The sequence below is a fragment of the Larimichthys crocea genome, chromosome XXI (assembly GCF_000972845.2).
Source record: "Larimichthys crocea isolate SSNF chromosome XXI, L_crocea_2.0, whole genome shotgun sequence".
NCBI classification, from domain to species: Eukaryota; Metazoa; Chordata; class Actinopteri; family Sciaenidae; genus Larimichthys; species Larimichthys crocea.
Window position 1 is genome coordinate 12,383,273 of NC_040031.1, and position 14,451 is coordinate 12,397,723.

The 14,451-nt window shown below is 42.1% G+C and overlaps 1 protein-coding gene across 2 annotated transcripts in view; it reads left to right on the plus strand.

Annotated features, from left to right (window-relative positions):
- The window catches only part of LOC104933295 (protein kinase C-binding protein NELL2), an 81,531-nt gene that overhangs the window by 38,600 nt on the left and 28,480 nt on the right, over window positions 1-14,451 (plus strand). For both annotated transcript variants that reach the window (XM_027273077.1, XM_019279618.2), the window contains exon 13: window positions 5,639-5,764. In XM_027273077.1, the coding sequence (XP_027128878.1) occupies window positions 5,639-5,764 (126 nt within the window). The remainder of the gene's footprint in view (window positions 1-5,638; window positions 5,765-14,451) is intronic.

Genomic DNA, 14,451 nt, shown 5'->3' on the forward strand with positions numbered 1-14,451 from the left:
CCGCACACCTGGATACCGCACACACAACACAACATTACATAACAAAGATATACCAGGGGTGAGGCGGCAGTGGCCTCAACATAAGCCTTTAATACATACACTGACAGATACAGACAGGAAAATATGGAGGAAAACAGCAAAAGTCCTACCATGCCCTGCCCTATGTGATTTTAGCAAAGTTAAACTACTATATATGTATATTTTTTGGCAACCAAAACAACTACAGCGCTTTTGAAGTGTTTCCAGCACAGCAGCACACTGTTTCTCCTCTTCAGCTTCCTTACCCACGTCCTTTTGAATGCTCTTTGCTCAACACCAGCTGAAAGTCTTGTTTTTGCAGCATCATTAGTCGGTAGTGCACGCAGGTTAATTAGAAGGGATGCTGTTACTGTTCATAGGTGTCCAAAAAAACACAAGAAATTATATAAACAACAATATTACAGTACTCTTTTTTTTGAAAACGCACAGTGCCTCTCTCCCTTCCCCGGCGGCGTGATTTTGAGTGCATCTAAACTGCAGAGCTCCGATTTCACACGACTCTCTAAATATTAAAGTAGCTGCAGCTCGCTGTAATTTTTTGTCTGACAGCTGGAACTAAAAGACCTACCTCTTTATGCATAACAAGGACATTTTTTTTTGTCCTAATAAAGCAAAGTTACCCACACTGCTAAGGTATGACAATGATTGATTCAGTAGTTATGCAGGAATGCACAAAGGTGAAAAAAAAAAAAAAGAGAGAGAGAGAAGACGGCGGTTTTCTATCCATCCATCGCGGCGTGGCAAAAGATTGACCCTGAGCACTCCATTCAGCGATAAAAGCTGCTGCTGACTCTTGGCCAGCCTTTCTTTGCTTGGCGCATCACGTGTGTCCATGTGACAGGCCAATCAAGAAAATGGAGTGCGTTAATGGAGATGGAGATGGTCGCTCCCCCACCCCCCCCACGCGTTCGTGCGCTGCCTCTCATCATCTCACCTCCTAACATATTGTTTTAGCAAACGTAACTGCTGTCACCGGGGGGCAGGATGGATGGTGTCTTGCAGTTAATAGGCTTTAAATCAAATCCGCACCACGAATGGCCAATCAGAAAGCGGGAAAGCTGTCACCTACGACCTCAGCTCAAGGTTACCATTGCGGACGGAGTTGAATTTCTTCTCTTACTTTGTGTCTCTTCACTGACAGTTAATGCCTTTCACTGCCTTTCTCCTACTATCTCAATTGTTCCCTCTCTTATATGCACTCCACACTTTTCATCACTTTTACTTCACCACTGGCTCTTTCTTATGCTTCATCTCTCAATGTTTAATCCACCACTTTTACTGCCCTTTTTTTCCTCCACCTCCTTCGGTCTCTATCTCACTTCACTATCTCAGTCATTCACCCTCTTCCCCGGCTGTCTCATCTCCCCTCTTCTTGTCTGGCTCTACAGTATAGCCCGTCGTGACTCTTGTCTTTGTCTTACCTTACCTGCCCTGCCGCCTGCCCTTCCCTCTACTTCCCATTCCCTCCCCGTCCTCTCTACATGTCTGTTTTCTCTCTCACACAGCCAATCACGGGGGTTTTATTAGCTTCTATTCATTTAGTGAAGGACACATACTTTCATAGGTGATCGACATTGTCTGCCTGCCTGCCTGCTTCATTTATCCATGAAGCTTTTGAATAGCTGGAGACAGCAAGCATTGATGAAACTGTGAAAGGCAGAAGACCAAGGAAATGTGAATGCCACAGTTGCAGGCAGGGTGCTGAGCTCTCAGTTTGGGGGGTTGGTGGGCGGCGCTCTGTCCAAGGACATGCAAGCCGAGTGACTGCCAATGCAAATCTATTGAAATTCAATTTCAAGTGCTCTTCACAAAAGCACCTGGCACACACACACACAAAAAAAAAAACATATCCACGGGTGAATGTCCTCTTGTGCTCTAACAGACACCGAATACAGCGAATGAATAATAAATCGGTAATGTCAAGGACTGTGGAGCTCGTCTCTCAAAAAAGGGCCCACATTTGACCTATACTATCAACAGCAACATGGCCCTGGAACATATTACACGGCCGGGTTTGTTCGGTTCAACTCGGTATTTGCATGGAATTGCATTTGGTTGCATCACATTATGATTATTAAGATTATTTTGTTTACCCTGGCAGTGTTGTGCATCTTCTGTCTGATGGTTTGGCATGCGGTTTAAGAGACCAGGAATAGCTGTTGCTAGGGCAACAACTAATATGGATCTAAATATGGAATCATGAGAGTCAGAAGGAAATACAAAGGACAATCTAATAAATCATAATCTTAAAGCTACACTAACAGAGATCTAATTACTAGGGTGGCACAAAGGCCTTCAAAACAAACAACCCCGTGGAAACACATCCGCGGCTGTTGTGCTAACATGTTAGTTGCCCACTAATGCATCCAGCGCAGGACCTCTGAATCGCCGCCCACGCCTCAGACTTGTTCATCACTTTTAAATAGGTCTGGTCTTATGGCTACTGACTGTGGCTTCCCACGTGTAGAGCAAGCAGCAACCTCTGCCGGTGCTGTGAAATGAAGCCAAAGAACTGTAATCCTTCGGGCGGTCGTTTAAGACAGGCTGCAGAAATGAGTCAATCTCCATAAGCGGGCCACATTAAAATGCACAACGTGACAGCAGAAATTACCATGTTTACAGCCTCGTTCAGGTCTCTATAGCTAATTTAGTCATCCGTGAAGACTGTGAGGTGGGGGGGTGAATTTTCTTTAACTCACCCGTTCAAATGATATTAAGGCTGGCAAGTTGAGCATATTCAACAGTGCGACAGCTTGATTGATCGTTCGGCCCACCTCAGTTTTGCTGATGATGTACGACTTTGCCGGGACGTGGAAGAAGCAGTACATCGAACATGGCGGTGGCCAGCGCCGCATATTTTCAGCACTTCAGAAACCTACGAGTGACGTCACTCAGGCTCCCTCCGTTCTTTATACCGTCACCGGTGTAGAGAAACGATTGACTAGGCTTAAGGATTAAGAATGAGGATGTCTATGATCTTCCTACATGGCTACATTCATGAAGAAATAGCACAAGAAAAACAACTGTAGATTATTGTAGGTCAGCCTATAGAAATAGCAACTATACTATAACTACGTCTACAGTTTCCATGGCAACATCTTCAGATGCAATGACATTGGTGGGACAGACATGTCGCTCTCTACTGATTGATTAAAACGAGAAATGAGCTAACATGAACACAATGAAGTGAAACCAAACAACACTTCAGTCTCATTTTCAGGCTACACGAGCGTCACATTCACGACCACCTGATGCCCCATTCCGTTTCGTTTTAGCTCTTGTTTGGTTCGGCAGTTCTCAATTTTCCCCCGAAGTGTTTCTGTGCCCCGACTTGTTTCACCAGTCACTCATTTCTTTCCTCTTTCTGTTGTTTCATATTAGACAGGTCGGGTACACACTGTTTACATGGAGCTTGTTCGCTGGGGAACAGCCTGATAAGATTTTTTAAGAAATGGGGAGTGGTGAGACTCAACCATGACATGAGCTTACGACAGTGAGCTGAGAGTGTCTGAAAGCTGAATGGAGCTGCAGAGTTGTTGTTTTTTTTTGAATTCCCAGTGGGTGCTACTATGCTGAAGTTCAGGTTAAAGCTGCAAGATTTTAAGGACACCGAACTCAATGCTACTTACTGTTTCTAATGAGTAAGACAAGATTAACTTTATTGGTCCCATTCAGGGAAATGGAGGGGATTAAAGTACCGTTCCAGTAATGTAGTGAATGCAAAACAGGCCCTCTAACCACAAAGAACATATAGATGCATACTGTCCCAATTTGTCTGGTAAAACAGGAGTGTAATGGAAATGCATAAGTAAAAACATGTGAATTTAATATGAAATAATGTATATGGGCATATATAAATTGTGCACACAGTTCATATTAGAGCACAATTAGAGGGCTCAAAAAGCGATGATATACGCGCACAGGTGTGGATATGTCAACCTTTGCGCCTCGTGTTAAGTTTGACCACATACACCTTTATTGTTGTTATTCGTACATTACTCTGGTGACTCCACGTAACTCCCAGCATGCCTCTACGCTACCGAGTAGAGGTTTAATCAGCCAGAATAATTTTTTTTTTAAAAACACCTGTGTTTGAGTACAGCGCCTTTTGAATTAAGTTCTCTAGTGGCATAATTCTCACTCTGCTGCATGTGCTGCTTATTTACAGCATGTAAGATTTAAAGGATGCTCGATCACACGGATGAACTGAATTACCAGCGGTGGTCTGGAGAAAAAGCAGTTTCGCCCACTACACGGAGAGCTTTACTTTGAATAGATTGGAAATCGAGTGGTGCAACCTTAAGTGCTACAGCGGCCACCTCTCAAGGACCCTGCACATTTTGACCTCTGTCTCCCGCTGATGAAGACAAATAGCCCTTCCCTACCAGCTGTATTGGAGCTTTTAGGAACTTCAAGAACCAACTAGGACACCACTACACAAGGTAGTTCCCAGGATGGAGGAAGACAGCCAAAGGCCACAGAATAATGCTGGAGATGATTTATTTATCAGCAGCAATTTGTAACAGTTCTGTAAACTTATTACAAATGATGTCATCCCGCTGTTGGCGACGTCAGATCTGAAATAGCCTCTATGCTTCATTCTGGAGGGCACAGATAAACAACATACTTTTATTTAATATTGAGGACATCAGTCAGACAAAGGCTGGATCGTTTTTCTAAGAAACCGGCAGTGCCAACACGTTAATGTCGTCTCATCCCTAATTAGAAATTAATGAAAGCCGAAGACAATTATGGCCTGCTCCAACATCTTTAATGATGAATTCAGGAAGCTGCTGAACATCAACACCAAGTTTGTAGAACAAGACCAAGACAACAAGACAGCTTGGTCAGCTCATTTATTGCTATAATGAATTCATTAATTGATTCATTTATTTAAGACTACACCTCAAGTCGGTCCAAACGTTGCCTCCACAGCAGCAATAGACCTTCTTCACAGACTTTCTGTTTCATTTTGACCTGAAATAGTCGGGTCAGCGCTGATGTTACCAATGATACTAATTAAGGTTCCATTCCATGTATTGCAGCAGAGCCAACACGCATGACAGCAGCGTCCTGACTCTGTTTGACCTAATTAGTATAATCTGTGCTTACCTTGCTATCCCATGTCGAAATGGCTGCCGCGGAAAAAGGAAGCATTGTAAAACATATCGAGTACTTTTGATTGTCATAAGTAACTTAGCTCAGTTAGGAATGTATGCATTACATTTATAATGAGATCATTCCTGGAGAGAAAGCTGAATGTCACTCAGCTAAAGAAGAAACACAAATCAAATCAAAATCGATCACGAGGCTTTGGACGCGAGGCCTGAGACTTGAAATATCAATGCAGAACACTGATTAAAAAATATGATTTGATCTGCACCACAAGAGGGTGTCTGCAATCTACCAACGCTTTACAGATTTGTATGTGCCCACTAATATCTGTGTGACAAAATCAAACATGCACTCACCTTTTAATACGAAGGATTAAACCAGAAAATGATTATAATTTAGTTTTTACAGATTCAGTTAATCGAAATGTTACAGCAATCCACATCTAACCAGCTTTCCTCCACCCTCTCTCCGTCTCTCTCTTTAGATATTGATGAGTGTGCTGAGGGGAAGCACTACTGCAGGGAGAACACCATGTGCGTTAACACCCCTGGCTCCTTCATGTGCATCTGCCATACGGGCTACATCAGGATCGATGACTATTCCTGCACAGGTGAGTTCCTCCACTGGCCTTTTTTTGACAGGCTAGAATCAAGTGGAAACGGCATAGATTTTTATTGTGGCTATGTTGGAGCTTCACTTATCAGCAGCATCCATTTTGTGTGGAGGTTGTTAGCAGGCTTGAGGTGGTTATAAATAAGGAGGGTATTTTATTGCTGTATGGGTGTTGAGATGAGAAGAGACGTGCAGGTATACAGAGATAGGATGAGGTGTCTGCACTGCAGGTTTGCACAACATGAGCAGCATTTTACAGCAAGTTATTGCCAGTTAGAATCATTTGCATCTTGAGTCATACACTGGAGGATGCTATTTGATTTCATTATGATAAATTCTGCAGCCAAGAGAGGCACAGACTTACAGAGGTAGAGAGAGGAAGAGGCAGCCAGACATTAAGATATAAACACAGTGACTTATCAGTGCCAGAGTGCAGTGTGAGACAGAGTAAGGCAGCTCTAATTGAACAGAGAGACAGAGTTATCATACAGCACCTGTAAAAAAAAAAAACACCGTAAACCTTTTTAGTCATATTCCAGACGGCGCCTGGTTAGACACACCGGCCTGTGAATCTGTCACTCTGCAATTACGCACGGTCTGTTCATTTATTATGCGTAAGGATTAATGTCTCAGTTTGATTTCCCCTTATTGGTTTTGCTCTGATTACTAGCGCCACATTAAAATAAGACACACACATATGGAAATCGATAGCAGCCTCACTGCTTCATGATAGCAGGGGAGGAAAAAGATTGAACGGAGAGAAAGCTGTCGAATCAATTTTGAATTGCGTTTGCTTTGTGTAGATTACAAAGTGCATCTATCTCTCTGCTTTGTTAAAACTTTGGACTTTCCCAACTCTGTAATTACACACATTTATTCTATAAGAAAGCGATGATATGGATTTCTAAACTCTATTATACTGTCACAAACTTTTTTGCAACTGTCAGCCTTTTGAAAAAAAAAAAGAGACTTCCATTGTTTGCAGGAAAAACTATACTTTGGAAAAACAAAACATTAATGTCATGTCTCTTTTGGAAGTGTCTGTGCACTTTGTGCCTTGATTGCGCGTGCGTGTGTGTGTGTGTGCACCAATTTTCATCTGGTGTGTGAATGCACTCCATGCATGCATGTGTGATAAGGAGAAAGAAAGTCACTGAGAACCTGAGAAACGGAGACTGTGAGTGGAGGCGGCAGGCCCACTTGTTCCTGATCAAAGTTGAAATCAAAGTCAATTTCAAAAGCAAACCAAATCAATCTAAAGAGACTGTGTGGATGATTCACAGTCTTTGTTCTCTGTCTGTGTTACAGTGATTGTGGTAGTAGCCCTGCTTGCTCATCATAGCTTCTTCCAGCATGGTTCTGTCTTCAGGTTCACATTGTCATACTTAGGAGAGAAAAGACCTGTGTTGAATCATCCTGACTCACCAGATCGAGTGTAAAAAAACGATATAAATATAATTCAGGCGTAATTTCTTTATTTAATCATTATAAAAAGGTAACAAACTGTAAAAGCAGCATTTATCTGCTGGGTGATTTAAACACTGCATCACATTTTTGTCAATTAGTAGATTTAATATAATCTAATCAGCATGAGAAATAAAGCAATTTCTACACAATCACATGGCGGTGCTCATTTTCTAAAATAGGCACAGCAGGGGTCGGTAGTTAAACACACCTGAGAGGAGCTGTTGTGGATAAATGAGGTAACAACATCTGTGGTCATAAAGTCAATGAGATAACATGAAAACAGATTTAATTAGATTTAATTATTATTTGGGGTATTTAATGCCCCCTCCCTTTTTTTTAAAAACAGATAGCCATAGTGGAACGATGACAGAAAACAAGGAAGAGAGGTAAACAAATGTCCCAGGGCCGATTGAAGCCATAAATATGTGCTTCATAGTCTTAACCCTTTAAGTTATGGCAGTGCCACAATAAAATATATTGGTAACTCAGCTGAAAATCATACTGTGCTGTGGGAAAGGAACAAGAAATCCTACACGCTAACTTCAACAGATTAAACTTTAAACTTGTACTCCTCAGACCTGCGATAGCTATAATACATAACACAGAAATATCGATTTTAATTACTGATTTAATCTAAATATATACTACTTAGTCATGTTTTTCAGCCCCAACCTTCCAGATCTAATCCAAACAGATCGAAACCGTGAACTAAAACAAATGTATAAATGCAGAAAGCATGTCGAGATTTACTCAAGAAAATCTGCAGTTTTGGAGGTGTATTATATTCAGAAACACAGAAGGACTTTGTGTTGTAAAGTCACTTATAGTTACAGCGCCCGCTGGAAGTTATCGCTTTGTTGTAAATGCAGGACCACGCAGTAAAATCCATAAGACAAATCTGAGTCAGAAATCCTTCCATAATGTAATGTTTGTCCTTTGTCTAGAATAACACGATGTCAGTCCACAGCGCTGCGTGGCAGATCCATCTCATTCCTCAGCAATTGTTTGGAGCTTGTGAAACACGATGCTAAGTAGCTCCCTGTGTGCACCATCTCCGAAGAGGAGGCGACACGCTGCATTCCTTCAGTGTCGGTAATTAAAAAAAGCAATTTGCACCAATGCAAACTAACTCAGCGGCGGCAGAGTGAAGGGGCTGACTGCCGCCTGAGCTCTATGCCGGAGGATTTAGGCCCGCAGCTTTCCTGCCGTGCCATTGGAGTTTGAATTAAAGCCATAAGACTCGGCAACACAACGAACACCCGCTGAAAGCTCCCATTTCCTGCTCCATCTGGGCCCCCTGAAGAGTTTCTCTTTCCTCCCGTCAAAGGAAATCAAGAAATAATAGAGTAAAAGTTAAAGATTTGTGACTTTGTGTCTTTTTATGAACATAAATAAGTTAAAACTGAGATTGAGGAATAGTTTTCTTCATGTTTTTTAACAAATGCACATTCATCTCTTTTCGAGTGTTCTTGTGATTTATTTGGAGAAAGAAACCTGCATGCTTACTCAGTCTTTTTTTTTTTTCTATATCATCTTCAGACAGCCACTGTACCTTATGTGATTTCACTCACCATGATTTCTCTAATCTTCTGAGCTGCGGGCAAGTTTTATTATTTTACTCATTTGTCTTTCTTCTTCCACTGTGTACTCATTCCCCAGATTCACGATGAAGATTAATACCCCCCAAACCCAGTGGATTAAACTGTGTCACTATATTTTATGTAGTTTCCTAGCATTAAAATGCCTTCAAGTCACTGTATTGGAATACACAGCAATGCGTCACCTTATAAAAGTCAATTTGTGTGATTAAACCAAGGCTTATGCAGAGGCTTGATGTAATGACTTTTTCCCTGCTTCAGACAAATTACCGTCGTAATCTCCGCACTGAGTTATTGGACTATCAGCTCCCACACATCCACCGTCGGAGCGAGCGTGATACTGAACACAATCATGACGACTATAGGCACCTCTCATCTTTGAGCGAATATTAGAAGGAGATGAATTGTAACAAAACGAGTTGTCAACACTAACACGCGGTGTCCTCGCGTGAAGAAATGAATGAATGCTGGAAAACATCACCTCTTTCATCTCTCTTCTTGTGTCACCTCTTTAGTCCTGGTGGCAGTGATTGACTATAAAAGTAGGAAGGTGCTAAGTTAGTAGCTGCAGGAATCTACTGCATATTAATAGCAATTGAACATCTGCTTCTGTTTGAAAAGAGTCCGAAGGGAGCGCTGATTCCTCTAAGTTGCCCACAGAAGAAATATTACAGCTGTGGAAGGAAACATTAAACCGTCTCCCTTTTCAGTACCTATTGACGTCGCACATTCGCATGATGTATGATCGTCTTTATCATCCTCAATGGCTCTCACCAATTAATGGATCGCAAACTCAGCAGAAACAATGTCCCGGTATTGATAGCCATATTTCCACATGCTTTACAGCGTCGTATGTAAGCCAGCCCACCTAGTAAAGAGGATTAAGTTGACTGTAGTTCATTTCATGGCTCAGTGTTTATGTGCAGAATAGTGGATTAAAGGAATGATCCACAGATTTAAGCCTGGATGAAACAGCATGGATCCCTGCTTATATTTCTCCTCACTTTGTCAGGGGTGGGGGGTCACCGAGCTCAGACGGGGGTCTACTTTACATCAAGAGCACAGCGAGAGTGATAGAGGTCGCAGGGTTCAGATGCCAGCTGGTGGCAGGCTGCAACATGTGGACTTCATGTAGTTGTTTAAATGAAATATGTACAACCAAACGGCGCATACAGTGGAGCTTTTAGTAAAAGAAACATCCCCAACTTTCTCTTTCCCCTTTCTTTGATTAGGACTTTATCCTTGATCTTGAAGGTCAAGATCCCTCCCCTTTCTTCCCCCTCTACTGTTCGTCTGCTCCCCAAAGTGCCTGAGGTGCTCCTCGCTCTGTGAGATTAGCAGCTAATCCATGAAAGGTAGCGAATTGGCTGTGCTCTCCCTTTGAATGTTATTAAAGAAGGCTATCCTGAGGTGTGCGTGTGCGCTAGGCATACATGTGCACGCATGCGCTTGTGCCCAAGGTGTGTATGCAAGGGTGTCTGTCCTTGTTCTAATCCTGTGATAACCAGACCCGGGGCCCCTGAGGCAGAGAAATGGAAGGAGGGCTAGGCGGAGAAGGGAAAGAAGGGATGGGCAGGGGGCAAAGGTGGAGCAGGGGGTACGACAACAACAGAGATCAGAAAAGATGACTTTCAGCCTGACGACTCAAAGGGTCTGGCAGCCTGGGGTAGTGAGCAGTGAGTTTTTGCCTCTTTTTCTCTGAAATCCAAGAACTGCACAGGCAGTTAGGCTTATTGCTGCTGTTTGGGAAAGTTAATGGTGCGATGTATTTAACATTTTAAACCATATGGAGTTGTGTTAACCTTTTCAGTGTTTCTTACCAAATCGTTAAGGTCTAACAAGCATCTTAAAACAAGATCTCCTTGCCTAAGCAATGGCACATTGCTTAAAGTCTATGTAAAGTAAGATATAAATGTGAGTAAAATGAATAAATATAAGTAAATATGTGTTCTGAGTTTGTCAGATCAAAGAAAAAAGTCGACAGGTTTATGAAATTAGGGGTCAAAATCGGTTAAAAATTAGTATTCTCAGCTCCAGGACTTTGGGGGCGTGCCTGCTGAATGTGTGGAAGCCACACCCACTCGTGGGAGCAGTCAAGCGGCAATTACAAAGCGACTGAAACGTGTCAGATGAGTTCAGAAAATGACATGACTAACTTTGAAACACTCTGAGCGAGGTGAATTAATCTCTATGTCCTGCTAGGGGTGCAGGGTTATGCTCAGGGTGGCCTCAGCGTGTCATTGAGCCACCCTTTAAGGACCGCCCAAAAACTGAAAACTTGTGAAAAACTTTTAACCTCTAACTCCACATTTCAGTAATATATCTTTCAAAGTCTTTACACATGTTTTCTGCTACATATTTAATGTATTTTGAAAGAAATTGCCTTTACACAGACTTTAATGTCTTGGCTCATCGCTGCCACCAACTGTCGATCGAATAGTGTGAAATCAGCAGCTGGACTGTGTATCACGTCACTCAGGATGCTCTCTGCAAACATGTGCATCCTCCTTCTGGTGCAGGGTACAGACAAAATGGGGAACCACACTTAGCAAACTCTGCTCCATAGTGTTGTTAGTGGTCCAAAACTCCACTAGGAACCTTTAAGTTTTATATTTATGTCATAGTAGCTGAGTTGCCTACAATTTAAAAAAGTTATAAAGTCATTATCACCATTGCTTTCCGTCACAGGGATGGTTTGAGAAATGGCTTTTTTATGCTTTGAGAAAACTCTTAAAGCAGCTATAATCAATAGTTTTGCAATAAAGATCTGTGAGAGGTGTCATTCAGAGTAAATGAACCAAGAGTCCTCCTCAGCGTTAGATTGACTCTCGCCGCTCTTAACCGCGTCATTTTTGGACACAGCAGCCAGTTATTTCCCCACTGTCCAGAAGCAGACACAGTTAGCGACTAGCTGGTAGACATAGTGCAACGTTTAGCAGTTAAAGAGCCAGATACAGTACGTCCCTCGGGAGTTGGATGAGATCACAGACAGAGCTAAATATTGTACTCACGTCAAGTGGACAGAAACATGACTCTAAATGGATAGCATTGCTCTGTAACTGCTCGATGTGTCAGTAAGAACTGTTTTCTAAAAAGTTTGACATATCATCTTAAATGATGATGTGCCCAGAAATGCAAAGATTTCCCCATGAAATACAACTTTTGGCCCACAAAGTTTCTGTTTATGGTATAATTATCCAAATTAATGTGTTGTATTAGGTACTTATGCATAGTCAATGCACCTTTTCTGCCTTGAGGAAATGCATCTACAGTCTAGAACAGTATAATGAGATCATTTATTAGGTAAACAGAAGACAACATTTGTCCAAATAAACAGAACTTCATGTAGCGCACGGTGTTACTCTTTTGTAGTTTTCCGGACGTACGATTCCATTCTCCTTTCAGGTCTGTAATTGTGAATTTAAAGTCGTGGCTACGGTGTTTTGCCTCATGTCGGATCTTGCTGAGGCTGCTGTTGTTTTGGCAGAAGGTGGAAGGGAGTCAGGCAGGAGGAGAAACGGCCAGCTTGAGAAAGATCCCTGGTGACAGGCTGTACATAATTGATTGTTTATCTGTCTACAGCCTGAGCAGCAGCAGTCAGCAAGGAAATACCCCCCCCTCTCTCTCACACACACACACACACTCTATCTCTCACACAAACACACATCACAGGAGATTACATTTAGAGTTGCGTACGATTGCAGTAGTGTAATGATCCTAAATTTCTAAATAACCAAAATTACAAGTAACCAGTGCTCACTTAACTTGCAAACCAGTGCTAAACGCACCCTGCATGCACACACACACACACACACACATAGCACCTGGTGGCTCTGCTGGCCGTGTCTGTTCAGACTGACGGCTGGCTGTTCCCCGCTCTGGCAGATGTGACCTTGGGAGAAGAAAAAAAAAACCCCACCTCATTCTCTTTCGTCTCTCGCTCCTTTTAATGTTTTTATATGTCTATGAGCAGACTTTAATTCTGCCCAACAGCAGGTGTGTGTGTGTGTGTGTGTGTGTGTGTGTGTGTGAGAGAGTTCGTGATGCAGCAACAAGCGCAGAGCAGTCGTCGGCCCTCCTAAGTGCCCTTCAATCCATCTCACGCACATACATCATACCCACGGAGGACCTCATCACAATGTCACTTTCAATTTGGATGAGCCCACGGTCTGTTCAGGAGATATAATGGATTGCATGATGGCAGTGAAATGGATGATGCCGCGTCGGGTCTCCTGCAAAACAAACCTTCACATTTCTGATCCCCTCGCTCTTTAGGTGCCATCTTTCGCTCCTCGCACCTCACTGTCTTACACAAGTGTGTGCATTTAAAAAGTCCCAAGTTGTGGGGGAAAATACCCAGAAGTAGGTACTACACACAAAAAAATCCTGGATCTCTGTGGTTGAGGAAAGCCTCTGAGATCTGCTTAATGTCTGGACAAAATGTGAGAGAAATACATTTATTTCCATCCCCTGCCAGGCGCGGTGTGGCCCAGAAATTTACTAGAATAACTAGAAACAAATTATTGCCAACAGATTAGCACTAAAGTCTTTATTTTCCAAGATTCTGAACCTTTTCTAAGAGAATAAATTGAACACATTGAAAGTTTTCTCTGCACTATAAACACATGTTAATACAAAAAGTTCTCTAAATGTTTTACAGACTGACGTTAGAGAGTGCTCTCTTGCCAAAAGACGGATCGTTCTTTTTTTTGCATCCCTTTGGGTCAAAACGGGATACAGAGTTGTTACGTAAGAAAAAAGACGATCGCAGAAGGTTGAAATAAGTCCATAAAGTTTCTGCACTTCAGCTGATGTAGCGCTCAGTAAGCAAGTACTTATCAGAAAGCAATATTTATGTGGATCGTGGAAAATACGATGAGTATTCTTCTTTTGTGAGTCACACAGGGATAAGGATCTGCCTTTTGTGTTTGGGGGCACATGAAGGGCGTGCATTAAAATGCCTGTTCATACAGCAGCTGAGCGGGCTTCAATGATTTACAGTTCTTAAACTGTTTAGTTTAAGTTTTATGCATGCATTGAATGAGATTTTCAATTGATTTTGCGATATCTTGGATGCAGCAGGGATTAGAAATAAAAACATCTCACTATGTAAGCAAACATAGAGGCCCCAGAGGATAAAGCCAGAAGGGTTCAATAAATCAGCACAGCGTGATGGACTCCAGTTTAAGGGGGATGAACATTAATCGGTGGTGCAAAGGTTTGTTTTCAAATTTAATACACAGCAGTGGGGTTGGTCTAGCTGGTGGTCTAGCTGCTGTTTCAAATCAGATCACATTTATCTGAGCTCACAGCTTGTTCACAATAAAATCCAGGACAGAAACACCGGGGTCTGATCTAATTGTAAAAAATAAGAAAAACATCCTCCCCCCCAGCTTCATATTGTCTCATTTACAACATTTAATTTCTAAATAGGCCTATTTATTTAGTTCCCTTCTGAGGTGTGACAACTCTTTTTCTTATAATAAAGGTAACACAAGATTTGGTCTGTAACAAAATATGGACCCTGAACCAGAAGCCTTAATGTGTGTGATTTGTTTAAAGAGATCCAGTAGTAGTCAGTATTTGGTTTAAACAGCAATATTAGGCTATCTTGGCTCAG